This window comes from Elephas maximus, chromosome 12, assembly GCF_024166365.1.
Source record: "Elephas maximus indicus isolate mEleMax1 chromosome 12, mEleMax1 primary haplotype, whole genome shotgun sequence".
NCBI classification, from domain to species: Eukaryota; Metazoa; Chordata; class Mammalia; order Proboscidea; family Elephantidae; genus Elephas; species Elephas maximus.
Genome location: NC_064830.1, coordinates 96,577,567 through 96,604,748, shown reverse-complemented (window position 1 = coordinate 96,604,748; position 27,182 = coordinate 96,577,567). Strand labels below are relative to the sequence as shown.

Below are 27,182 nucleotides of genomic sequence, written 5' to 3'. Positions count from 1 at the left end.
TTTAAAGAACTCATTGAAACCTTAGAGGGCTCTTGTCTCTGAAACGTAAAATAAGGCAGTTCAGGTTGCAGGGACCCTTGCCCCACTCAGTACCCTCTTCCCAGGTAGCGCCCCAGCAGGGGCCCAAGAAGCCCCCTGGCTCCTGCAGAGGAGAAAGTAAAAGTCTCCAGAAAAGATGATTTCAAAAATCTCTTCTGATTTAGATCTGGATTCTGTGTTTTCTGCTTGAAGAGGGAGAGAGGCCCCGGGCATCTGATGTGGTTGCAGTTTGTAGTTTGAGGTTCCTCCCAGTGCCGCGGCTCCGTTTCCTGAGTATTCCTCGCTGGACTTGGGAGTGTTCAACCTGTAGGAAATCGGAGGGGAAGACCAGTGAGACTAGGAGTTGGGGCTGTTTTCCTCACGGCACCTTGATGATTGCCTTAGTTGAAGGCAGACACGTTGATGGCTTAGGGTCCTATGTGGCATCGAACCAGAAACTGGACTTGGTTGAAAAATCGCGTGAGAAAGAAGGAGCCCAAGGCTCTTCTTCTGTTAGGCCAAGGAGGGAGCCTCCCTTCTGCCCAGTAAGGTGGGGACGTGGGTATCTGTGGCCCCCTGGTATCTTCCTTTCTGAGTTTTTAAAACCTGTCACACAGCTGTCGTTTTTCTGTGACTTCCTGGTGACACAGGTGGGTTGGCTGTGGCTGTAGTCTGGTGTGGCTGGGGGAGCCTCTGAGCCAGTTGGCCTGAGGCCTGGAGTCCAAGGGGCTTCGCAGGGCCATCTGAGAGTCTGGGCTCGTGTTGCCGTGAAACTTCCCAGTCTCTGCCTCCTCCTACCAGGGCTGCCACAGGCACTTACTTGGGCTGTCACTGCCACCCACCTTGGCCTTCCTGGCACTCACCTGGGTCATCACCAGCTTCTGTTTGGGCTGTCACTGGTGCTTACCTGGGTCATTACTACCACTTACCTGGGCCTCATCAGCACCCAGCTGGGCTGTCACTAGCACCCCCTGGGCCTCACTGGCACCCATCTGGGTTGTCACTGGATCTATCTGAGGTGTCACCGGCACCTACCTGGGTTGTCACTGGCACCCACCTGGGCTGTCACCGGCACCCACCTGCCGTGCAGTTCTGTGATGAACTTTCACGTTGGAACAGTCAGCACACTGGGTGAGAGGGGGCACAGCGTCCCTGAGGAGGTGCGTTGTGCTTGGGGCAGAGGTGCCCCACGGGTGTCTGGTGCCCACGGGGGACGTGGTGAGGCCAGAGGTGGTGACCACAGTGTAATGTGAGGATGTTCTGAGGAAACTGGTGTTGGTCCTGACTGTGACCACGAAAGGTGTGGTCAGCCTCCAGGGTCGGCATTTGCCTGTTCCCGGGAGCAGTGCATGGTGGAGGGGGTGGATCATGGCCCCGATCGCTGTCCTTGATGGGGTGTGGGGAGATTTGTACCTTCTGCTCTTCTTCCATCACTCACTGTCTCCAGTGGAGCTGGTCTCTGGGTCAGTGGACACTTCCAGCAGTGACCTGATGTTCATAACTCGGGAGCGGTTCAAGCCTCGGTGCTGGTCCAGTGTGGATGGCATGGGTTGGTGCGTCCCCCTCCTGCTGCTGCTCCAGGTGCACACCTGTGGGACAGGGTGGACCCTAGGCGGTGTCTGCCTGGCCAGGCTGCCTTGTGGGAGGTTGTTCCAAGCCTTGGTGCTGGTGTGGATGGCATGGGTTGGTGCGTCTCCCTCCTGCTGCTGCTCCAGGTGCACACCTGTGGGACAGGGTGGACCCCAGGCGGTGTCTGCCTGGCCAGGCTGCCTCGTGGGAGGTTGTTCCAAGGATGCCATGGGGGCTCCGATGGCAGTGCTTGTTTTTCTGCTATTCCAGGGGTCCCCCTTCCCCCGGGCTACCCCATGGGCATAGCCTCCTCTGACTCAGACGCCCATGGTAGGCTCATTGTGTGTCCATCAGTCCATCTTCATCCCTCCGTTGCCTGCACTGGTTCCCTGTCCTGCACCCATTCTGCAGGGGGCCATAGGTAGTCCTTCCGTCTCCTTGTATCAGCATGAGCACTAATGTTTCTGTTCACTTCTTCAACTTGCATCTTTCATTTTGCTTTTTCCTCTGTGGCTGCAGGCTGTGTCCCCTTGTCCCCCTCCCTGCTGCTTTTCCTTTGACTGAAGTCACTTCAGTAACACGTCCCCGTTAGTTCCAGCGAGCTCCCTTCCATCTGTCACCTCTTTAATTAACACAGCTCCCAGCTCCAAATGGAAACTCCAGTTACATGTGGCACTGGGTACAGCTGCTGGGGGGTCTGAGGCCCCACAGACTCCTTGACGTGGAGGGGCACGATGTGGTCTTAGAAAGCAGACACGGTGTTGAGCAACTGAAGCTGGAGTGGACAGCTGACCTTGCTGAGACCAAGGCATGAGATGGCTGGGTTTTAGGCTGCTTTGCCTGCCTGTGGGGTCGCTATGAGTCAGAATCGACTCGACGGCACTGGGTTCTGGGTTTTTTTGCCTGCCTGGAGGAAACCCTGGTGGCGTAGTGGTTAAGAGCTACAGCTGCTAACCAAAATGTCAGCAGTTCAAATCCACCAGATGCTCCTTGGAAATCCTATGGGGCAGTTCTACCCTGTCTGATAGGGTCACTACGAGTTGGAATTGTGGCGACGGCCATGGGTTTGGTTTAGTTTTTGCCTGCCTGGAGGCGCTGTCTTGCCGGGCAGGTTCTTCTGCAGGGCTGGCTGGTGGTGGGAGGCTGTTAACGAGCCCTTGTTTCCAGGGTAAACAGGAGGAGAGCGATGTGGTGGAGAAGCTGAACCTCTTCCTGGATCTGCTCCAGTCCTATAAGGTGGGTCTGGCTGCTTCGTGCCTTGGGGCCGACCTTTGGGGAATGATCTCATATCTTTCAGGGGTGACTCCCGGGGGACAGAGAAGGAGGGAAGCCAGTGCTGCGAGGGAGACGGCTTGGGATGGGCTGTAGTCTCTCTGGTGTGGGGTCCCTGGGTGGGCCCTGAGAGTAGGGGTGTGGCCCAGGTCAGGGTTGCTGACACCGTTGCTCCCTCCAAGTGTATGATGGATGGGGCAGGGAATAGTGGGGATGCCTCCTCCAGCGGGTGGGGTCCCAAGACACCATGCCTCAGCTCAGTGCAGGGAACCTCCTGAGGAGACAGATGGTGGGATGCTCAAGGAGGACTGGCCAGGCATCACGGGGCCTTCCAGAAGGTTCCTCGGTTGAGGGGGGTGACAGCGAGGGGGCATCCGAGGTCCCACCTCTGTGATTCTGTGGCTAGTATTGTCCACAGGATTTCTGGCTGGGGTCCCTGGAGGGTGTCCAGGTGGGTGCCCAGGTGAATTCCAGTGCATCTCCCTCGGAGCGGAATAGTCTTCCTCCTGGCAGGACCCCAAATACCAAAACACCAAGCCAGCCGCTGTCAAGTCGATTCCAACTCCCGGTGACCCTGTGTGTGTCAGAGTAGAACTGCACTGCTTAGGCTTTTCAGCGGCTGCCTTTTCAGAAGTAGATCACCAGGCCTTTCTTCTGAGGCGCCTCTGGGTGGACATGAACCTGCAGCCTTTCGGTTAGCAGCTGATCCCATTAGCCATTTGCATTATCCCGGGGCCCCAGAAGGACACTAGCTTTCTGGAAATTGGATAATGTCCAAAGTCTGAGGTCCAGAAACATCCTAGTCCTCCTAGTTATACTTTTTTTGTTTTATAAATGGAAAACTACTGTGTCCGTTGCTTATTTTTTTTCCCTTCTAAACTGAGCTTGTTTTCCGTGGTTTTTGGTTTGCCCCAGTGCGGATTTGTACCGTAAGGCACTGTGCGAATGAGCGTGTTAGATTAGGCTGATGTGCGTCTCGTTGGGCTGACGCGGGGCCTGAACACCCACGCTGCTTGCTGTTCAGGAGCGTTTTCCTGAGCATGAAGTGAGCAGGGGTGCGCACGTTGTTTTCTAAAGAAGAAAAGCTCTGAAAAGCCTTCTCATACTGCTGGGGCATTAACAGCATTTATTTTTAAGCCATTTTCTGCGGGTGCGCATGTCACCCACTCGATGCTGTTTCCCGCCTCCTCCTGCCTCTCTCCTTTCAGGGGGTTTTCCTGCCGAGGTGGGGGGCAGGAGTCTAAAGAAGGCTCAGCGGGAGGAGGGTGGCTGTGGGCCGGGGCTGGCGGCTGAGCGCGCTCCTCCCCCAGGACCTGTGTGAGCGGCACGAGAAGGGCGTGCTACACAAGCACCAGCGGGCGCTGCACAAGTACAGCCTCATGAAGCGGCAGATGATGAGCGCCGCGCACAGCCGGGAGCCTGAGGCCGTGGAGCAGCTGGAGTCACGCATAGTGGAGGTGCTTCTGGGGGACGGAGGGGGCGGCAGCTGGGGTCAGCCTGGGGCAGGGGGCCTACGCGGTTGGCTTCTGGAATATAGATTGCCGGGCAGCCAGTGACAAGGCTGGGCCTGAGAGCACATGTGGGTGTAAGTGGAGACAGAGATACCCAAGTGACGCGTTTCCTGGCTCGTTTTAGTCCATTTCTCTGGTTCTCTCCCTGCCCAGGGCCTTCAGAGTGCTCGGCGCCTTCAAAATGCCCAGTTTTTAAGGGTTGGCGTGAGAGAAGGGGCTTGAGGCTGGGCCCTGGTGCTGGTCCTGCCCTTTGCCTGCTGGGCCAGGTACAGGGAGTTTCTTTTCTTTGCAGCAAGAAAACGCCATCCAGACAATGGAGCTGCGTAACCACTTCTCCCTGTACTGCCTGCACCAGGAGACGCAGCTGGTGCACGCCTACCTGCCACTCACCTCCCACATCCTCGGGGCCTTCGTGAACTCGCAGATTCAGGGCCACAAGGAGGCGAGTCTCCCTCTACTCCCACCCCCCTGGCCAGGGCCTTTCTTGCCCTTCCTCCCAGTTGAGCAGCCCTTGCTGCTGGCCCCGAAAGGTAGTTTAGAAAGCTAACAGAGTTGGAGTGAGCGTGGGACCTCACAGCGTGGCTCTCGCTCTGCCCTCAGGTCTCACGCGTAGCCAGCATTCTAGCTGTGAGGTTGTCCCTGTGATTCTTAGGGGGTGGGGGGCAGAGGGGGCTACAAAGAAACCATTTCTGATCTTCTGGAGGAGTTCAAGGAGCCAGAGGTAAAACATGGAATTTCTGGACCCCCAAGGTTGTGAGGAAGAGAGAGTGGGATGGGCTTTGACTTAGGGAATCCCACAGACCAGATGTTTTCCTGAAAGCCCCTGGCCGGCTTCCTTCAGATGAGAAGAAGCACTGTGAGTGGCCCTGAGACATTTTGAGCCACGATAATCCTGCCTGGCAGGCGTCCGGAGCCACATGGCTATCACGCCTTCTCTGGCTTTTGCTCTCTCTTCTCAAATGGCAACACTTGTGTCCCTGGCCAGATGTCTCAGAATGCATGCCGCTGGCCTGGGCTGAAGAAATACTTGGGAAGTGACCCTTGCCTGGTTGCCCCGGACACCTCTGTGTTCTGAGATGCTGTCTTGGGTTCCCTGGTTTTTCACTTACTACAGAGGCCTCTTGGCCACGCAGGAAGCATAGCCATGTCCTAAGAGGAGACACGTCTGCTGGGGGCCAACTCCAGCCCCCTGAGACCGCTCAGACTGTGTCAGTCCCGTCTCTGCCTGCACCTCTGGGGCCATCAGGGCTGCTTCATGGTTTGGTCGAGGCCTTTGACCTCTGGGGCTCAGCCTTCCTCTCTGTGGAATGGCTGTTTGTCTGACCCTGCCACTGTCCATGGTTGGCGCAGGAATGTTCTGGGTGATGGATGAATGTGATGCCCACTTTCTGCTAGTTCTGTGGTTGGTGCCAGGAGCAGGAATGAATGACACCAAGCCTGCCAACAAGGACTGCCCAGACTAGTGGGAAACCCAGAGAGGGCAGGCGGCCAGTGAAAGAGAGGATTCCAACCTCTTTCAGTAGGAGGGCTGTAAGGTGCACGGGGGATGATGGGGGTGGGCATGGGCCAGTCTGGAGAATGGGCAAGCACTGCTGCCTGGAGGGCCAGGAGAGCCTTCTGTCAGCAGTGTGTGGCATGAACGCAGTTCCCATAGCTCACACAGAGCACAGGCCGCTGTGGAGGCTGGGCCACGGGGTAGATGTGAAGATCAACAAACCCATGGGGGGATAATCGCAGCTGACCAGGTTGGTGGCCAGAGTGGACCTGGGTCAGGGTGGCCAGCACCCCCAGGGGTGTTAGCAGACGATGGGGGAACCAGGATGCAGAGCCTGTCTTTGGGGCCAGGATGCAGGGTCTGGACTTTAGCAGATGCTTGGGCGGTTTTGGGACATGAGGACCACAGGACCAGGTGAGAAACAGAGATGGCCTGGGTCTCAAAGCTCCCATACTGTCGAGGTTATAGTGCCCCTCCTACCTCAATAACTTCTTCACAGCACCCCTCAGCCTGAAGTAATGTCTAACCATTTTGTTTGTTGAGTCGTCAGCTCTAGATAACAGGGATAGTTGGTGTCAGGTCTGACAGATGTCACCGAGTTTCCCCGGAAAGTGTAAGGTGCCCCACAGTCCCTGTGAGCTCACCACGGTGCTGGAGTGCCCGCAGGCAGAGTTTGGGAACGGCAGGCCTGAGCCAAGGCAGCAGCAGTGAGCAGGAGGGGAAGTGACAGAGACAAGTGTTAGGAGGCAAGACTGCATAGGTGGTGAGCGGTCATGGGTGGAGAAATCTCAGGTGAAGGGCTTGGATACCTGCCAGTGACAGAGAACACATGATGTGTGATGATGGGCATGTGGTCACCTCTTTCATTTTAGAAGGCCTGTTGTCAAGCCCTCATGGTCCTCGTCTCATCACTTGGGTCCCGGTGACTCTGGGTTACCAGCCCGTTCCTGGGCCACCCTCAGCTTCCCTGTTGTCACGTGGACCCCAGTTCCACAGACATTGGCTTAGTGCCCCCACCACACAGCTTCCAGCATCCTCACGCCTATGGCCTGTGTGGTGCCGGCGGCCAGTTCACTCCTGTTGCTGCTCGTCTGGTGGATGTCGCCCTGGTGTTTGCGCTCCCGCACCATCTGGAAGGCGGGTACGCCAGGCTCACAGATAGCGGTGGGAATGGTCCAGTGGTGACGTCTCCTGACATCCATGCAGAGCTGGTCTGTGCCCTGGTGCTGGGTGTGGTAGCTGAGGACGCACTCCTGTCCCCTCTTGTTCCCATTGTGCTGTAGCGGGCTCATCTGTGAGGGGTCTGCCCTTAGTTAGGACAGGTGTGGGAGGACATATCAGCCCTTCTTCTGGAAGCTTGTGTCCTGGCTCATCTTCCTATGCTCCAGAGATAGTAGCCTGGGAAGGTGACATAGCCCAGTGGTGGCCGGGGTCAACCTGAGTGCCCTGCCCCTGAGCCCAGTGTGGCCTTGCACACAGAGCAGTGCGTGCTGACCCGTGTGGTTGCTCGCCTGTCTCACTGTGCCTCTCTCTCCTCCTCAGATGAGCAAGGTGTGGAACGACTTGAAGCCCAAGCTGCACTGCCTCTTTGCAGGACCAAGTGGCACCCTGACGCTGCCCCGATCCACCCAGGAGGACTGCCTGCTCCCTCGCTAGTGCCCACGGACTCCCCAGGCCCCACTAAAATGTGTTTCCAAACGGCGTGTCCCTGTTTAATTCCCACCACCTGGCGCCCTTGGTGTCTGGTCACCTGTGGACAGGTGGGGCGGCGTCTTGGCTGTGAGGACCCGCCTCCTGAGGCCTCTGGGCACAGCTGCAGAGCCTGGTCGGCCTCCTCCGACGGTCCCTGGAGGCCGTGCTCCCCACATCGTCCTTCAGCTCACTGCTTCAATGCTGAGAAGTGCCAGTGTTCCCGGAGTGGGGTTTCTGTCCTAACATCCCGGGCAGGGTGGAGGATAGTTTTCGCTGTGCACATGGCAGCTGGGAGAGCTGAGGGGGTGCCTTGGATGCAGTGGGCTCATAGTTGGAGACGCCTCTGGGGTCCAATCTGCTGAGCAGGTGGGAGGAGGGCTGAGGTCCCATAGAGGATGGGGCGTACCCTGTGGCCAGGCCTGCACCTGGGGAAGGAGATGGCAGTGCTGACCCGGAACTCGTCAGTGAGCTGGTAGTTGATCAGACTGACTGGCACACCTGGCAGGCGGCGGTGCACTTGTCCTTGTGTGTGGGGGCATTGTGTTGAGAGTGTGCATGAGTGCAGGTGTGCACGAGTCTTCATGTGGAGGGTGCCTGTGAGTGCGTGAGTGTGCATGCATGTGTGCATAAGTGTGTACATTCATGTGTGAGTGTGCATGTGTGTCAGCAAGATGGAGAAAGTGAAGACACTCTTGCTGACTACCCTCAGGCTCTGGTGTGTCCAAGTCCCCACACGCACGTGTGCACGCACACACTCTGACCCCAATATATGCAGGATGAAGGGAGCCCAGCCTGTTTGTCTGTCCACCTGCCGGAGGCCGTCTGTGCCTTGTGCACCCCTCTCTACCCCTCTGGCAGCCGGCACTGGTATCAGCTCCATCAGCACCAAGGCAGGTAGAGCTGAGGATGGGGTGCAGAGGGAGGTCCCTTTTGTGCCAGCCAGGCCTTCTTGCCTTATGTTGCTGTGCCCCACCTCTCTTTTAAACTGAGTTCCTGGTGCCCCTTCTTTGGGACAAGGAGGACAGTCCTCCCTGTCCCCTCCCCCCAACTTGCTTATGGAGGGGACTGGCTGTCCTCCAGGGCTACTGTCTCCTTGGACATAGAGCGGTTTTCCAGTGGCTCAGGCTGACTCTCCACCTCGGCAGTGTGTGTCACTGCTGTGTCTTCCTGCAAACGAGCAGAGCCTCTCTCCCCAGCCGGACAGCCTGGGCTCCTCGCTGGGCCCCACTGAGTAGTCCACGGCTCTTGTTGGCCAAGGAGAGCCTCCAGAGGGTTCTTGTTGGGCCACTGGACTCTCACAGGAGGCTCTCCAGTGACAACAGGATGTCCCAGCAGCTGCAGGGCCCTGCAGTTAGACGGGGGTTTCTGCTAACAGCACCTGTGGCTGTGAGTCCCGGCGTGCCCAGAGGGGTCCTTGAGGGTGTGCTCTTGTGTACTCCGCTCAGTCAGATGGCTGTGTAGGGCCCTCGGGCAGCGAGCTGGAGGCCTTGAGCATGGAAGACCCCCTTGCCTGGGAGGACGGAGTTCCCTGCCTGGACCTGACTGGTGTCCTCACCACTGGGTCCAAGCCCCCTTGAGGTGGCATCCGGCTGGGAAGCACCAGTTGGTCCCACTACACTGCGGGGCACGGAAACCACAGAGCACAGCACCTGCTGGGCAGAGGCTGTCAGCCTGTTCTGTCTGCTCGAAGCACTCTGAAGCCCCTGGTCCGTGGAGCTGCCACCATCCCTGCCTGAGGCCTTACCTTGTGCTTTGCTGGGTCCTTCGGTTCTATGTATGAAGCACTTTATCAGACTGCAGGAGTCAGTTACCACCCCAAGGAACTGGCGTTGTTTACTGTGGTCTACATTCCGAGATGTCTGCCAATAAACCTGTATGGACCGTTGTAATGTGTATCTGTGAAAACCTGGTGAGCTTGTACGTGGCTTCAGTGACTGGGTAGCCTGCCCCTTTCTGGGGGTTGGCAACAGAATGGCCCCATTTCCTTGGGCTCTGGGGAGGACTGCTGGCTGGTGTGGCAGTAGACCTGGGTTTGACCCAGACCTTAACCACCCCTCCTCAGTTTCCTCAACTGTACAAAGAGGAAGTGTCACAAAAGGTGGAGGTGGGTAAGACAGGAACAAACGTGCCTTCTAGCTGCCCCCATGATGCCAGCTGGAACCCAGTGGTGCGTGCACATGCCACACCTGGGACCTGGCTTACCTGCACCACCTGTCCACAACAGGCACATCTGTCCACAGCAGGCACCAGAGGCAGCTGGAAAGGTCTCCCCTCCTGCTCCTGCCCTGGGTAGTGCGGTCACAGCCCAGCACAGGCTACTCAGAGCACGGGCCTGCAGCTTCCTGGAGACAGGACTGGGCCGGCTCTGGCGCTGCCGAGTGAAGAACGCTTAATTCAAAAATCAAGATATTTATTTTCCTTTTCATCTGATTGTGTGCCAAACAAGGAAGAGGAGCCGGCCCAGCCCCCTGATCCCGTTGACTCCAACTCTCCAGACTAGGCAGCGAGCACCCCCCTAGAGCTGGTCTACCTCGCGCAGTGTGTGTGCCACGATGGTGTCCTGGCCCTGGAATCGGAAGTGTCCGAGGAACTTCTTCTTCTGGAGCAGGAGCGGGAACCAGTAGCTGTCGTCAGGCCACATGTCGTTGAAGGGGATCTGATCTAGCTGGAACCACTGTGGGCGCATTTCTGCAGGGAGATGTGAACCAGCACTGTGTAAGAAGCATGACACGCCTTCCTGCCCAGTCCTCATGCCCATGCTCCTCACTGTACAGAACAAGGTGGGTTCCCAGGCTGTTTGGATGGGGCGGCCAGCCCCATGGACCAGGCTCAGGTGAGCCCCACCAGGTGTGGGTTGCCAGCCCCCCCTCCCCCAGAGTTCTCTCCCCTGAGACGGGAGGGGGACACTTACCGTCACTCTCTGTGGGTGTCCCCTGGACGTGGTCGGTGCAGAAGATGTGGACATCCATCGGCTCGGGGCTGCCCACGAACTCGAAGGTGATCTGCCCCACCTTGTGTAGCGTGTCTGCAGTCAGGCCGCTCTCCTCCTGCAGCTCCCTAGGGGGCGGAACGGGTGGAAGGAAGCTGTCAGTTACAGCAAGGTGCCCAGCCTATGGCCACAAAAAACCCTGGAAAGGCACTGGGGGACCACAGGGTGGAGGGTTTGTACCTGTGGTTCCAGGGGGCCACTCATTGATAATGGAATTCTCTGGGGAGCTTGTTAAAGCTTCTGATTTTGACTCTAAGGTTCTGGGAGGGGCTGGGAATCGCCCACCAGGAGATTGGAGGGTGTGGGTTCACAGCACACTCTTTACTTATGCATGACAGGCCAGGCTTGGCTAAGGGAAGCTGCTGGTCTGGGGTCTCCTGGGTTAGTGACGAGCTGGGACTGGGACTACCGCATAGTCCCGCGATGTTTGTGGAGTTCCCTGTTCCCAGGCCCTGTCTGAAAGCCTGTGTCTCATAAGGGCAGCCTCATACTTTCTCAGAGAGCAGTGTCAGCCACAGGTTTCTTTTTTTGAAGTTGTATCTTATTCTGGTTTTGTTGTTGCTGATAATACACTTGGCAGAAATACACCAATTCAACAACTTCTACATGTACAATTCAGTAACAATTACATTCTTCAAGTTGGGCAACTATCCTCACCCTCCTTTTCTGAACTGTTCCTCCCCCATTAACATAAACTCACTGCCCCCTAAGCTTCCTAGCCAACCTTTCCAGCTGCCCTTGTGAATTTGATCCCATATAGTTCTTTAAAAGAGCACAATGGTCCAGGCAGGCGTTCTTTACTAATGAAGCTAAACTGCTGTATAAGAAGTCAGTCACAGGTCTAGCGTCTTTCCAGGAGGAGTTGTTTTAATTTTTGCTCCACGTCACGCACGTGTTGATCACACAAGTCGTGTGCTTTGGGCCTGCCTTGCTGCGGCCCCCCTTCTAGCCCTTTCTTCCGACACTTTCGCCACCAGATAAACCAGTTGTGCTTGGGGGTGGGGTGGTCAGAGGCTTTGTTGGGCCACCTGAGGAAACACTACTTGGCAGCCAAGCGCTTTTTAAACTATATGGGCTCCTGGTGGCGCAGTGGTTAAGCATTTGGCTGCTAACCAAAATGTCAGCAGTTCGAATCCACCAGCCGCTCCTTGGAAACTCTGGGGCAATTAAGCCAATCTAGGAAGACAAAATAAAAATTTTTTAATTTTTTTTAGGAAGACAACACCCATGAGCTTATCACCCAGTCAGAAACCCTGTTAACATTTCAGTGTTTCTCCCTCTGGTCTTTCTCCTCTGAATGACTCCTTAAAAACTTCAAACACATTATACGGACTTTATAGCCATATCTTCCACTCAGGAGTTTCTGGGTGGCACAGATGGTTAAGTGCTTGGCTACTAACTGAAAGGTTGGTGGTACACATCCACCCATCAGCACCTCAGAAGAAAGGCCTGGCAGTCTACTCCTGAAAAATCAGCCACTGAAAACCCCATGGAACACAGGTCTGCTGTGATGCACACGGGCTCGTCGTCAACTTGGCAACAACTTAAAAAATTTCCATTTAACAATAGATGGGTGCTGATACTCTACACCTCAAGGAACTGGGTTTCTTACTGATGGGTATCACATATTAACAAAATGTAAACTTGGTTATCATGGAAAACCCTCTGATGAGCATCTTTGTAGATAAACTTTGTACTGCAGACTTCCTCCCTCTGAATAAATCGCTTACCGTGCTCATTTCGGTTCTTGTCCAATCACTTGGCAAACACTTGTTGGAAGACCTACTATGTGCCCGGTCCTCTGTGGGGACTGTGAGGTCAAAAAGCCGCTGCGGCTATGAAACCAGTCTGTTTCTTCCTTTAGAGGGGTTTCTCACTTCCCCATTGCCCTGTGTTTATTTTTATTTCTGCAAAAATATTCTGATTGTCTGACCATTTATAGTTGTCTGTAAAAAGAATTGTTTTAGCTTTGATCTCCAAGTTATGCTAGAGACACACAATGCAGGATTACTTTCTGTGTCTCTAATAAGGAGTCAGGGAAGCCACTTTGCTCATTAAAAAAAAAATCATTAGGTGTAATGGTCTTATTTAAAGTGATACTTAAACCCTGCCTTGACCTTGATCTGGGGAGGAAATGCTTCCACCTGTTGGTGATTCAAGGAGCCCTGTGGCACAACGGCTTAACACTCTGCCGCTAACTGAAAGGTTGGCGGTTTGAACCCACCAACGGCTCCGTGGGAAAAAGACGTGGGGATGTGCTCCCGTAAAGATTACAGCCTAGGAAACCCTATGGGCAATTTGATTCTGTCACACGGGGTTGCCATTATCAGAATCAACTTGACAGCACCTAACAACAACATTGCCAATTTGGAATGTATATATCCAAGTGATATTTGGGAAGCTGGAATTTACTGAGATGGTTAATTAAAATTAGATTCATGTAAAAAATTGGTGTGTGTATTTTTATTTGGAGGATGTAAATGGCTCCCCAATTAGATGCAACAGATGCTCTTGGTGGGGGCCCTCAATGCCTCTCTGGCAGTGGCTGGTTGATCTCGTTTTTTAAAAAGCCACACACTGATGGAACTTTTGGACTAATTTTAAATCTTCCCCAAGTACATGGCAGTGTATGAAATATCATTTCCTCGGTGGCAGGCTGAAGCTCCATTTCAGGCAGGGCTAATTAGGCAGACGGCGGTGACAGTGTTGCAGTTGCGCTAAGCGTCTGATTGTCATCGCTAGATGCTCAGTTCCACAGCCAGCAGACGGGCCCCAGGATGAGTCATAAATTCAACAGAGACACAGAGCAGCCAAGTGCTACTGGGGCTGGGGGAGGCGGGGAGGCCCGGCAGGTCTGCTCCCAGGCCTCCTGGGTGGCCGCCAGGTTCCTCATCTGTGGAACACAGGAGGCTGTGGGGAAATGAGTTCCTTTGTGTGGTCTTCTGCTGTTTTTTTTTTTTTGAAAAACAGCTTCGGAGGTTTTCCCCCTAAGCCCTGAGGAGTTACCTTTGCCCTAGTTTTCTACCCTAGAGGGTTTTTTACTTTTTGTCCAGGTTGATTGACACTTCCTGGGTAAGCACCAAACAAGTTGATTTTGATACTTTTTTGTTTAGCCCTGGGCTGCCGTCTGCCCTGTGATTGATCTATTTTATGGACATTGCAGGGATTGGCAGGTTTACTATGCAAATTGAGTGACTTGTGGTCCACTGTGGAGATTGGTCAGCCTGTGGTCCTGCTGGGAGGGCCATGCCTTGAAATTTACAAGGAGTTGCTAAAACAGTAAACCCTGCAAAAACCAGAACCTGCTAAGGTGAAAACCTGTCAGAGAAGGAAAACTCAAATATTTTCCACTAATAGCAACAGAAAAGTGGTGAAGACTACACCCTGTCAAAGGTGGAACAGCTGTCAGACCTGGAGAAACAAGGCGGTCCTATTGAGTTCCAAGTCTTGCAGGTTTCAGTATATAAGCAGCCAGCCCCATAGTGGTTTTTAGAGGCCAGAAGAGAGAGTGGAGATGAAGCAAAAAACCTCCTAAAAGAACTTTTAACACGGGTCAAGGGCTTTTAAACTGAAGATGGCAACAGGCCTGGAAGGAGCCTTGGGGCACAGTTGGAGGTGATGGCGGAAAGCTGCTTCAAGGGAAGCAATGAAAAGAGCTGAGCAAGCTGCTGCACTGGCTGTGAGCTGGGCCAGTTAGTGGAGAGGCTGACAGCAGGGAGGCTGAAGACACAGAGGCCTGCACAGCTGAGAGCGTCCTGTCCTGAGGCGCTGAGAGGCCTGTGCGGCTGAGAGGGGGTGTGCATGGCGAAGAGAAGGGGCTGCCTGCTTGCACAGCCCAGAGAAGCTGAGACAACTGGCCTACACTAAGAAGGGAGGGATGTGTTCTCCGCTTTGGGAGATCCTTCCAGACCTTGCCTATGTGCTTCCTGCTCCTGAGTTACAGCCTGTTAGTTCCTAATAAGCTACATAACTCAGTATGACCTGTAAGTTCTGTGTGGTTATTGCAAAGAGTTACAGTGCTGGGGGGGAGGGGAGTGAAACTGCTGGTGTCAGAAACAGTGAAGAAGGTGGAGAGTGGAGGTATGGCTCACCTTCGAGACACACCACAGACCCTACTTGGCCTCATGACCCCCAGATCCCCAGGAGGAGGCAGAGGAGGAGTGGGTACCCCTCGTTCAGGCCCCCACCCCACCCTGTGACTGAGCCAGGAGGGGGTGTTCACCTGGCTCGTGACTCCTGATGCCAAGTGATCCCCAGGGCCCAAATGAAGCCAGCCCAGCCCTGCCCACTGGGATGTATTCCTGTGGCCCTTTCTTGGACATCAGAGGCCATACTGGCCTGGCAGGGGGCCCTGCAGCATCTCAGGTGTGCTGAGGTGGCTCTGGCTGCCCTCCCCAAGGACCACCAGAGCCCTGGGCCTCCAGTCTCACTCTGTCCTCACCAATGGATCCTGTCCCTCCTGTGTCAGAAATCCAGGGAGCCTAGCAGTTGGCAGCAGGCTCTCATGCCTACAATGGAGGGCACAGCAGTCATCAGTGGGTCCCTGCCCTCAGCTGCATCCTACATACCAACACCGGGCTGGGCCCAGTGACACTGGGTGAAAGAGAAGGGGAGTCCCTGGGAGAAGGGGAAGCAATGCAGAGGAGGGTAGACCATAGGGAGGAGAGGGGCTCTGGAGAGAAGGGGAGCCTGGAAGAGAAGGCTTCTCAATGTTAGCCCAGGCCTGTCTGGGAGTCTGCATGGTGCCTTGGGTGTACACAGCTGCCTCGGCCAGGCTGCTGGAGTGTCTGGCACTTGGCGCGTGGCTTCTGACCCCGAAGTGTGAGGTCTGTCCTGCTTTGTGCAGGCCCCACAGAATGGTGAGGACAGTGCCCGTTGGCCCACTGCCCAGAGTGTGAAAACCAAGACAGAACAGACTGTCTCCAGGGCTCCACTGCCAAACAGGAACTCCAGGCCACCCGAGACGAGAAGCCCTTGAGCTCTGGTCTGCAATGCAGGCCTTTTAGCTGCCCAACCCTAGCTGCGTTCATGAAGTGCTGAAGAGTGCCCTGCAGGACGCCTCCAAAGTGCAAAGCATGATTAGCCTCTAAGAGGATAACTAAAACCTCTGTAATAAAGCTGTGAGGAAATGATCTAATTAAGCAAAAAGGTCTGAACAACAAGAAAAATCATCTATTTTTTGTCCGTTCTATGATTTGCGATGAGATCAGGGACAAAGGAATGAGGCTGCAGGCGACGTGGCTGCTGGACAGTGAGCACCCTGGGGGCTGAGCGTCTCATCTATCTCAGAATTCCCAGTGCCCAGCACAGGTGTGGTACAGCTCTGCTAAATTTATTCATCCACTCATCCATCCATTTATCCACCTACCTATCCATCCACCCACCTACTCATCCATACATCCACTTACCTACTCATCCATCCATCCACTCGCCCACCCATTCATTCATCTATCCACCCACCTACCCACCCATCAATGCATCTATTCACCAATCCATCCCTCCCTCTATCCATCCATACCTCCACTCTCCCATCAGTACACTCACTCACTCACCCATTCATCCATCTATCCACCTACCTGTTAATACTTAGGGCCCACCCTGTACCAGGCATTGGCTAAACATTGGACAAGAAAACATACATGGTTCTACATCATATATTCATGACAAAGGTGACACTGGAGTGCAGTGGGGAAAACAGTTTTTTCGTCATTGAATATTTATATGGAATCTTGATCCTTACCTCACATCATACACAAAACTCAATTCCAGATGGACTGTAGATGGAAATGTGAAAAGTAAAATAATCTGCTCTTAAGAAGAAAACTTAGGAGAATATCTCCATAAGCTTGGGATAGGCAAAGATTTCTTTAAAAAGATGTAAAAAATGCTAGCCATATAATAAAGAATGATAAATAGGATTACAGTAAAATGATAAACTTGTTTATGAAATATTAAGAGTAAAATGGCAAGCTACAGTGTAGAAGAAATTTGCAATACATGTATCTGACAACTTGCATCTAAAAGGTATAAAGAACTACAAGTCAGTAAGAAAAAGCACACACACACGCACACACACACACACAAACAACAAAAAAACACAAGCAGAAGACTTACGCAGCCACAGTACAGAAAGGACATCGAATGGCCCCCAGCCATTGAGAAGTTGCTCAACTTCCTTAGTCATCAGGGAAACAAACACACATGTGAGGTATCACCACACATCTACCAGTATGGCGAAAAAAAAATACCAAGTGCTATTGAGGATTCAAGGAGCTCTGGTGGCACAGTGTTTAAGTGCTTGGCTGCTAACTAAAAGGTTGGCAGTTCAAACCCATCAGCCACTCAGTGAGAGAAAGATGTAGCACTCTCCTTCCAGAAAGATTTACAGCTTTGGAAGCCTATAGGGCAGTCTCCTCTGTCCTACAGAGTTGCTGTGAGTTGGAATCGACTCCAGAGCAGCAGGTTTTTACAGATCGAGGGTTCACAGGAACCAGAATTCACGCACCCTTGTGGGAGCTTAAATGATTATGGCTACTAGAGAAGATGCTGGCCAGTATCCAAAGCAGAATGCCTACATTTCTCATCTTAGGTAAGTGGGCACACTGGAGAACACTCATGGGCACCAAGAGTCACGAGTAAGACTGTTCGCAGCAGTCCTGCTTGAAGTAGCTGCACACTGGAAACTACACAAAGGCCCACCAAGAAAAGAGAGAAAGTGTTCACATAGCAGGGAGAATGAACAAACCACGGCTACAAGCTGCAATATGAATCTCGCAGTGTTGTAATGAAGCTGGCAGAAGAGAACATCGCACGTGCCCCACGCATATGCTGTTTCAGGCCAAAGCCTGTGCACGGTGAGGGAGGGCAGGGTTGGTGCCGGATCCCTACTTGGTGACCCAGGTGCTGGTTACAGAGGGGCACCCCTTCTCCAAGGTTCACAGATAAGGAGGGGCTCATTTTTCCACATGTGTTTCACTGTAGTAAACACTTGACTTAAAAAACACCTCTGACCAGAAGAACTAGTTGGTGCCCGGCCACAATCGATGACTGCCCTGACAGGGAGCACAGCAGAGGACCCCTGAGGGAGCAGGAGATCAGTGGGATACAGACCCCAAATTCTCATAAAAAGACCAAACTTAATGGTCTGACTGAGAATGGAGGAATCCCGGCGGCCATGCTCCCCAGACCTTCAGTTGACACAGGACAGGAGCCATCCCCGAACACAACTCATCAGACATGAAAGGGACTGGTCAGCGGGTGGGAGAGAGACGCTGATGAAGAGTGAGCTAATTGTATCAGGTGGACACTTGAGACTGTGTTGGCAACTCTTGTCTGGAGGGGGGATGGGAGGATAGAGAGGGAAGCCGGCAAAATTGTCAAGAAAGGAGAGACTGAAAGGGCTGACTCAAGAGGGGGAGAGCAAGTTGAGAGTAGGGAGTGAGATGTATGTAAACTTATATGTGACAGACTGATTGGATTTGTAAACGTTCACTTGAAGCTTAATAAAAGTTATTAAAAAAAAAAACAAAACACCTCTGTCCTGGCCTCGAGGAGTGCTCCTGAGGGAGGACAGAAGAGAGGGGTCATCAAATTATTTAGAAAAGTTGTGATTTAGAAATATTGGAATCATTATTCCATCCTTGGGCATTGAGAGGGCTCACAGGGACACATCAACTGGGCCCTGAGGTATAAAGACAATAGATAGGATCATCTTGGAAAATATGTTTTAGGGATGCTTTCACAGAAGCCAGAACACGAAAGACTTTCCACTCTTACCTTTTATTAGCATTTAATGAATGGAAAATTTGTTGGGCCAGCGAGGACCCTCCTGACTGTTGTTACTGCAACCTGTACCATTGATAGTTAAGAAGGCAGCTCAAAATGTAGGATCACAGTTTCTAGCCTATCTGTGAAAGGGTGAAGCTTTCAATGGTTTTGCCATCTTGTAGTGTTTATACTGATGACTCTGCAATGTTCTTTGGACTCAGGCAGACATGGCTGTGGCGGCCTGCTTGTCTGTTTCCCCACTCTTGTTATTCTGTAACATTCCTTAGACTTGGGCAGACATGGCTGTGGCAACGTCCTTGTCCGTTTTCCCATTTGTGCTTATTTTGTGTACTTCCTTGGACTCAGGCAGACATGGCTCTGGAAGCATGCCTGCCCGCTTCCCACTTTTGCCTTTTTGAACATTTGCTGAATAAAACTTTTTTGCTTTTTAAACTTGGTGATGTTTTTTTACCCTACAACAGGTGAGAGCCCAAAGAAGGAAACTAACAGGACAACATTTATCGAGAATAACGGGGGTGGGGGGCTTGGCACCTACTCAGATGCCAAGGCCGAGGAGGAGCTGGCAGACGAAGAGGCAGGAAGTGTTGTGGGAAGAGAGAGCTGTGTGTTTGTGGGTCTGGAGGTAGGAGACAGCTCAGTGTGGCTGAGGACAGAAAGAAATTTCTCCATGCGGCTGAAGTGTGGAGGGAGGGGGCAGGGACGGGAGGGTGCTAGGGAGGGACGAGGCCAGACCATGCAGGGGCTTGATGGGTTCATCAAACACAATTAAAGTGTCTTAAAGCTATTAAGACAGATAGCTCAGTGAAAAACATGAACAAACACTTGAGCTTTAGTGTGTGTGTGACAGACTTGAAGAAGACTCAAGCTTTAGCGTGTAAGAGAGAGGGAGGGAGGGAGGGAGGGAGGCAGGGAGGGAGGGAGGGAGGGAGGGAGGCAGGGAGGGAGGCGGGGAGGCGGGGAGGCGGGGGGAGGGAGGGAGGTTGGGAGAAATCAGAGACAAACAGAGAGGGAGAGGAATCAGACTCTGGAAAGGTCACTGCAGCCCGGGGACTGGATGCAGAGGGCAGGATGGCAGTAAGGGGACATAACGAGGCTGCGGCGCTGGCCCAGGTGTGGCATGGAGGGAAGAGACCACAGGGACTCAGGTCCTATTTGGGGTAGAAATTACAAGCTTCCTGCCCTGCACCTGTCCTTCCTCCCCCACCTCACACTGAGGGAAATCCACCCTAACACGTGATGCTTCCTATGCCTCACTCCAGAGAGGAGTCTGGTGTAGAGGGCAGGAGAGAAGGTTCCTTAGAGCCTCAGGCAGCTCCTAAAAAAATAAACCAGCTACCTGGGCATTTGAGTCAGCCAGGCTCTGAATGGGTGTGTCCCTGCTGCTCTATTTCTCCTTTCTTCTCTGAGGGCAGGGAGGTGCTGAAATGGCCCCCTCAAGGATCCTCTGGGCCATCCCCTCTCCTGGTCTTGCCCTTCAGGCCCTTACTGACCTTCCGCCCAGCCTACCTGCCCCCACTCACCCTCAGCAATACCCAACTCCTGGGCACAAACCCCAGTTTCACCTTGTGGCACTAGTGAACCTGCTTTCCTGCCTTCCACCTTTCCACCAGGCCCCCTTCCAACCAGGTCAGGGCCTTGGGGAGTTCCGCCTGGTGCAGGTGAGCTCCCCCCCTCCCTGATGCCCCCAGACCACTGGCACAGACTCCTTTATGCACACCACTCCCTGGGCCTGTAGCCAGGTGAGATAGAGCCCAATGGCAAGGCTGTGACGGGCCTTGTGCCCAGTGCCTGACGTGACAACACTCTGCAGATGGGTGCTAGATAACCAGCGACCAAGTGGACGGTCTCCGTAAAGCAGATGGACATTCCAGTGGTTGGCATCTCCATAAAACAGACGTCGCAATGGCTGGCAGAGCTGACCCGGGGGCCGACCTGTTCCTATAGATTTTCCTCTGTCTCTTCTGCACACTCCCCATGTCTGGACATGGATTCCCACCGACTTGGACTTTTCCCAGCTGCACCCCCCAGCACAGGGCCAGTCATACCGACTGTCAACTTGTGAGATGAACGACCAAATATGTCAGCCTGGCAGCTCTGCTGGGCCCAGGACTCAGGGGGTAAGGCTCACGCCCAGACTTCATGCAGGGTTTTCCAAACTCAGGGCTGGGACCCAGCAGCGCATCCTGCCAGCAACCTGGAGGAGACTGGCGGGCAGATAAAAATGTTTAGGGTGGTAGGAGGGGGTGTGGGGAGATACTGCTTAAAGGACACTGAGTTTCTGTGAAGGACAATGAAAAAGTTTGAAATGGATAGTGGGGAGGCTGTACAACGTGCGGAACGTAATTCATGCCACTGAATCGTACGCGCAAAAGACGTGGAAATGGCAAATGTATTGTTATATATATATATTCCACCATAAGAAAAGCATTTTACTTAAAAAAAAAATCTTAATTTCAAAATCAGTATTTCCTACTTTATATTAAAATAGGAAATATTACTGTTTTATGTAGTAAGGGTATTTGTCATGGATTAAGTTTCGTCTCCAACAAGACGTGTTGGAAGCCTAACCCCTGTACCTGTGGATGCGATCCTGTTTGGAAACAGGGGTTTCTTTGTTACGTTAATTAGATCATATGTGAGGATAACTTCTAAGTTATAAGAGAACAGATTAGACAGAGACACACATGGGGGAAGACAGACGCCACGTGAAAATCATCTTCAAGTAAAGGAACCAAGGAACGCAGGAACGTCCAGAGCCACCGACATGGCTGAAACCCTGATTTGGACTTTTTGACTCCAGAGCTGTGAGAAAATAAATTTCTGTTCTTTAAAACTCTCATGTGTGGTATTTGTGTGACATAATTTATCTTATGTAACTTAGTTTTTAGTTATATATTTATATCTGAATGTGCACTTGATCATAAATCTTCCTGTGGATCGAGATATAAATGTTTTGACAACTAGTGGGCTCCAACCTCTCCAGAAACTTCATTAGTACCTGTCTGGGGACTTGTTCTTCTCTCCAGGGAAAGCTGTCTTAAGGCTGCCTTAATTTTTTCCAGAATGAAAATAACATTAATGGCAGCTAGTATTTGTGTAGTGCTCTGCAATGTTTATATACATGATCTTATTTTATCCCAAGAAACCTGTGAGGGGCAAGAGCGGCGCAGAGGCTACAGTCAGAGGTCAACGTGATTCTGGGCTTCTCTCCTGTCCCGTGGGAAACTGGTCGTGTTGATGAATAACTACTGAGACTGTGTGCACCAAAGGATTAAGCGGAAATGACCATCATCAGCTCCACTGAGTGAATGAGGAAATGGAGGGGTTGATCAGCCCCTTGGTGAGCAGCTAAGACACCACGCAGCGGCGGCTAACACATGCTCAGCACTTGTCATGTGACACACACTGTTCTAAATCCTTTATGTGTATTTTTTCATTTAATCTTCATAAGCATCCTAAGACTCAGGTACTATTACTATATCCATTTTTGTTACTTTACAGGATATGATTTAATTCAATAAAGCCATCATTTTGAGAACTATGTCACAAATTTATGCACCAACCACTATGGCTGAAGATGAAGAAATTGAAGATTTTTACCAATTTCTGCAGTCTGAAATTGATTAAACATGCAATCAAGATACCTTGATAATTACCAACAACTGGAATGTGAAAGTTAGAAACGAAGGATTGGCAGTTGGAAAATATGGCCTTCGTGATAGAAACAACGCTAGAGATGGCGTAACAGAATTTTGCAAGACCAAATGATTTCTTCCTTGCAAATACCTTCTTTCAACAACGTAAACAGTGACTATACATGTGGACCTCGCCAGATGGAAAACACGGGAATCAAATGGACTACATCTGTGGAAAGACATGATGGAGAAGCTCAATATCACAGTTAGAACAAGGGCAGGGGCCAACCATGAAACAATCAATTGCTCATATGCAAGTTCAAGGTGAAGAAAATTAGAACAAGTCCACAAGAGCCAAAGTATGACCTTGGGTATATCCCACCAGAATTTAGAGACCATCTCAAGAATGGATTTGACACAGTGAACACTAATGATCAAAGACCAGACGAGATGTAGAATGACATTAAGGATACCATACATAAAGAAAGCAAGAGGTCATTAAAAAGACGGGGGGAAAAAAAAAGACCAAATGGATGTCTGAACAGACTCTGAAAGTTGCTTTTAAATGAAGAGTAGCCAGAAGAAAAGGAAGAAATGATGAAGGAAAAGAGCTGAACAGAAGATTTCAAAGGGTGGCTGAAGAAGACAAAATAAAGTATTACTATGAAATGTGCAACCACCTGGAGATAGAAAATCAAAAGGGAAGAACACAGCATTTCTCAAGTTGAAAGAACTGAAGAAAAAATTCAAGCCTCAAGTTGCAATACTGAGGGATTCTACAGGTAAAATATTAAACGAAACGGGAAGCATCAAAAGATGGTAGGAACACAGAGTCACTATACCAAAAAGAACTGGCTGAGGTTCAACCATTTCGGGAGGCAGCATATGATCAGGAACCGATGGTACTGAAGGAAGAGGTCCAAGTCGCACTGAAGGCACTGGTGAAAAACAAGGCTCCAGGAACTGATGGAATACCAACTGAAATGTTTTAACAAATGGATGCAGCGCTGGAAGTGCTCATTCATCTATGCCAAGAAATATGGAAGACAGCTGCCTGGCCAACCAACTGGAAAAGATCCATATTTGTATCCATTCCAAAGAAAGGCGATTCAACAGAACGCAGAAATTATTGAACAATATCATTAATATCACAGGCAAGCAAAATTTTGCTGAAGATCATTCAAAAGTGTTTGCAGCAAACACTGACAGGGAACAGCCAGAAATTCAAGCCAGATTCAGGAGAGGGTGTGGAACAGGGGATATCATTGTTGATGTAAGACAGATCCTGGCTGAAAGCAGCGAATACCAGAAAGCTGTTTACCTGTGTTTTATTGACCATGCAAAAACATGGTGTGGATTACAATAAATTACAGATAACACTGCAAAGAATGGGAATCCCCCAACACTTAATTGTGCTAATGAGGAACCCGTACTCAGACCAAGAGGCAGTTGTTTGAACAGAACAAGGGGATACCGTGTGGTTTGAAGTCAAGAAAGGCATGCATCAGGGTTGTATCATTTTATTGTACTTATTCAATTTGTATGCTGAGCAAATAATCTGAGAAGCTAGATTAAATGAAGAACGTAGCATCAGGATTGAAGGAAGACTCATTGACAACCTGCGGTACGCAAATGAAGAGGACTTGAGGCACTTACTGATGAAGATCAAAGATCACAGCCTTCAGTATGGATTATACCTCAACATAAAGAAAACAAAAATCTGTGTAGCAAGGTGTATATGGGTTTTTGAGTGACAGACTAACTTGATTTGTAAATTTTCACTTAAAGCACAATAAAAATTATAAAAAAAAAAATCCTCACAACTGGACCAATAAGCTATATCATGATAGATGGAGAAAATATTGAAGTTGTCAAAGACTTTATTTTACTTGGATTCACAATCAATGCCTACGGAAGCATCAGTCAAGAAATCTGTTGCAGAAGACCTCTTTAAAGTGTTAAAAGGCAAAGATGTCACTTTAAAGACTAAGGTGCGCCTGACCCAAGCCATGGTGTTTTCAATTGCCTAGTATGCATGCAAAAGCTGGAGGAATAAGGAAGACCAAAGAATTGACCTTTGGATTATTGTGTTGGAGAAGAATACTGAATATACCGTGGACTACCGGAAGAACGAACAAATCTGTCTTGAAAGAAGTACAGCCAGAATGCTCATTAGAAGCAAGGATGGCATGATTTCTTCTCACACACTTTGGATATGTTATCAGGAGGGACCAGTCCCTCGAGTACATCATGCTTGGTAAAGTAGGTCATCGAAAAAGAGGAAGACCCCTAATGAGATGGACCGACACAGTGGCTGCAACAATGGGCTCAAGCATAACAATGATTGCGAGGATGGTGCAGGATCGGGAGTGTTTCGTTCTGTTGTACACACGGCTACTATGAATCAGGACTGACTGACGGCACCTAACAACAACCTAGTAATGCCTTGTGCCACTTACTAGTCTAGGGAAAGGGGAGGATCCATAACATTATTCCCATTTTGCAGATGAGAAAACTGAGAAAGACTTAAGGGTGACACGACATGCTCCAGGTCACAGAGCTCTATGTGGTGCAATCAGAGGTCTGGCTCTACAGCTTCAATTCTTACCCTGAGCGGAAACTGGGTCTTTGGTCTGACCTACCTATCGCTTACCTCTTGGCCCCCTCCTCAACGGTCTCTCCTTCTTCCACCTTGCCCCCGAAGCCATTCCACCGGCCGGCCCCAAAGCCTCGTTTCTTCATGCCCAGCAGGACTCGCTGGGGCTGCAGTACCAGCACCAGTGTATACAGCCTGGTGGCGCCCATGGTCCCCTTCAGTCTATGAGAAGGGCAAGATGGCTGTGTCAAGCCTTGATTGGGCGTGGATGGTGTGTGGATGGAAGAGGGTGGGCAGGCAGGAGGGAAATGCACTCTAGAAGACAAGAGGGAAGGCTGGTGGTAATTCCTAGCCTCTCCATGTGGTAGATGGCATGAGGAGTAAGTGGAGGTAGGAACAGTCCTATTGTTATTGGGTGCCATTGAGTCAATTCTGACTCATAGTGACCCCATGTGACAGGGCAAAACTGCCCCATAGGGTTTTCTTGGCTGTAATCTTTATGGAAGCAGATTGCCAGGCCTTTCTTCTGCTGGGTAGGTTCAAACTGCCAAGCTTTCAGTTTGCTCAGTGCTTAACAGTTGTGCCACCAGAGCTCCTTAGAAACAGGGCTAGCCCTCAGATGCCACAGCATAAGTGCCCAACCTCCAGCAGTCAGGGCCAGCTCCATCTTCCCTTTCCCATTCCTTACTCTCTTAGGTACAGTAGACACATGACCTTTCCTGAGAGGACTGTTCCTGCTCCTGAGTCCACCCCTGGAACCCAAAGCTGCATGCAGGAGGGCGGACCAGCCTGCATGCCCGCCTGGCACCAAAATAAGCCTACAGTGAATGCAACGGTTCTCCTGTCAGGTTGTGACCTTGGCCTTCTCACTACCCCAGGCTTCTTTGGGGTACTCAGATCTGGCTGTCTGCAGCAGCGGGCTCCAAATCCTGGAAAAAGCATGGCTTAGAATGGGGCATGTGTACTCTGTAAGACTGGGCCTCCCTCCTATGAAGGAGTTACCTTCCTCGGAACCACTGCTGCTCTGGGACCTGGTACCCAAGAGGGCACTGAAATCCCAAGGGCCCCCCGCTGCATGCTCCAGAAGAAGATGCTAAGGGTGATGACTGCCTGGGTCGCTGCTGGAGGCAAGACGCTGGAGGACCAGGACGAGTTTCCCATTGGTCCCTCCCTCTCCAAGCCTTCTTGGCCTGGGGTCTATGGAACTCAAGGCTCCTACTCTGTGATCACACCCAGATGGAACTCATCGGAAGCGATGGTTTCTGATAAAAGCACGGCGTAGTGTAGGTTTGACCCTCTGCTGAGAATCTGCAGCTCTAACACATTCCCAGGTGATGCTAACGCTGCTGATTAGGGACCAGTTCTGAGAATCACTAGTAGAGTGTGGGTCTCAAAATTACCTATACCTAAGAATCACCTGGGGATTGTGTTAAACTGTGGGTCCAGGTTCAACGTATCTGGGGTGGAAGGGTGAATTCTCACCAGGGCTTGAACACAAACAAACCAGTTGGGAGCCCTGATGCAAATTCTCAGCAGAGTTGAACCTAAACAAACCGGGTGGAAGCTCTGGATAAAAGGGATCTTCATCTGGTTTCTGGTGGAGGTGAAGGTCAGGGAGTCTCCCTGGTCTCAAGCTGTGCCTGTCATCAGGCCTGTGTCCTCTGTCCTGACACTGACCTGCTCATGCCCCAAACCCTGACTTCCTGAGCAAACTTTGATGAAGATGATTCTAGTAACGTCAACTAGCATTTATTACCTGCTGACTACATACACTGGCAGAATGGTTAAATGCACAGCTGCTAATCGAAAGCTTGGTGGTTCGAACCCACCCAGCGGCTCCGTGGAAGAAAATACCTGGAGATCTGCTCCCATAAAGGTTACAAATGAGGAAACTCTATGGCTCCATTTTACTCTGTAACATAAGGCCACTATGAGTTGGAATCGACCCCATGGCACCCACCAACAATGTATCAGGCAGGCTCCCTGGGTGGTGCAAACAGTGAATGAACTTGGCTACTAACTTCAAGTCCAACGTAAGTATCCACGTAAGAAAGGCCTGGCGATCTACTCCAAAATATCAGCCATTGAAAACTGTGGAGCACCGTTTTACTCTGGCACACGTGGGGTCGCCATAAATAGGAGTCGACTCCATGGCAACTGGTTGGTTGGCTGGCATATACAAGCCAGCGTGCTAACTCTTTTACAAAAACTATCCCGTTATATGGATCCAACAAGTCTATGAATTAAGACCTGACTTCTCCAGCCTCAGAAGAGGAAACTTAAGCTCAAAGAGGCTAAGTAACTCACCGAAGGTCAAAGCGCGGCGCCAGTAATCCCACGCGGGTTACGGCTTCTAGAATTAGGAGAGTCCCCTAATGTCAGGGGCAGGGTCAGCCCCACAGTCGGCCCTGTGGCCCCCGCCTGGAGTCACCTGAGAACTGTGGTCCCTTTCGAGGGAAGGATGAGACCACAGTCGTGCAACCGGGTTCGGTCTGCCCTACTACGCATAGAGTAGGTGCTCCATAACCCCCGACCGCCTACCTTCCCCACCACCAGCTTTTGGGGGGCGTATAAAGGCGGTTCGCGCGCAGGAAGTGACGCAAAAATGTGACTGGGA

General features: G+C 51.6%; 2 protein-coding genes across 11 annotated transcripts in view; one reads left to right on the top strand and one right to left on the bottom strand.

Moving 5' to 3' along the window:
- Window positions 1–9,513, top strand: part of SNX8 (sorting nexin 8) — a 60,205-nt gene extending 50,692 nt beyond the window's left edge. For 5 of the 8 annotated variants that reach the window (XM_049903097.1, XM_049903096.1, XM_049903099.1 and 2 more), the window contains 4 exons: window positions 2,755–2,823; window positions 4,170–4,316; window positions 4,663–4,812; window positions 7,408–9,511. In XM_049903097.1, coding sequence (XP_049759054.1) covers window positions 2,755–2,823; window positions 4,170–4,316; window positions 4,663–4,812; window positions 7,408–7,521 — 480 coding nt within the window. In that variant the 3' untranslated portion in view covers window positions 7,522–9,511. Of the gene's footprint in view, window positions 1–2,754; window positions 2,824–4,169; window positions 4,317–4,662; window positions 4,813–7,407 lie in introns of all 8 variants that reach the window. The other 3 variants (XM_049903092.1, XM_049903094.1, XM_049903093.1) reach the window with 1 other exon arrangement.
- On the bottom strand, window positions 10–27,143 carry NUDT1 (nudix hydrolase 1). 3 transcript variants are annotated; one of them, XM_049903102.1, is made up of 6 exons: window positions 26,873–27,143; window positions 24,623–24,787; window positions 10,469–10,614; window positions 10,088–10,245; window positions 9,760–9,928; window positions 10–343 (listed from the first exon to the last, which is right to left on the bottom strand). In XM_049903102.1, exons 2-6 carry the CDS (start codon window positions 24,772–24,774, stop codon window positions 339–341), a joined length of 630 nt encoding a protein of 209 aa, XP_049759059.1. In that variant the 5' UTR covers window positions 24,775–24,787; window positions 26,873–27,143; the 3' UTR covers window positions 10–338. The 3 variants fall into 3 exon arrangements, with proteins under 3 accessions (XP_049759059.1, XP_049759058.1, XP_049759057.1); XM_049903101.1 differs by lacking the exon at window positions 10–343 and having other exon boundaries at window positions 9,591–9,928; window positions 24,623–24,880; XM_049903100.1 differs by lacking the exon at window positions 10–343 and having other exon boundaries at window positions 9,591–9,928.
- Between the last annotated feature and the right edge of the window lie 39 nt (window positions 27,144–27,182).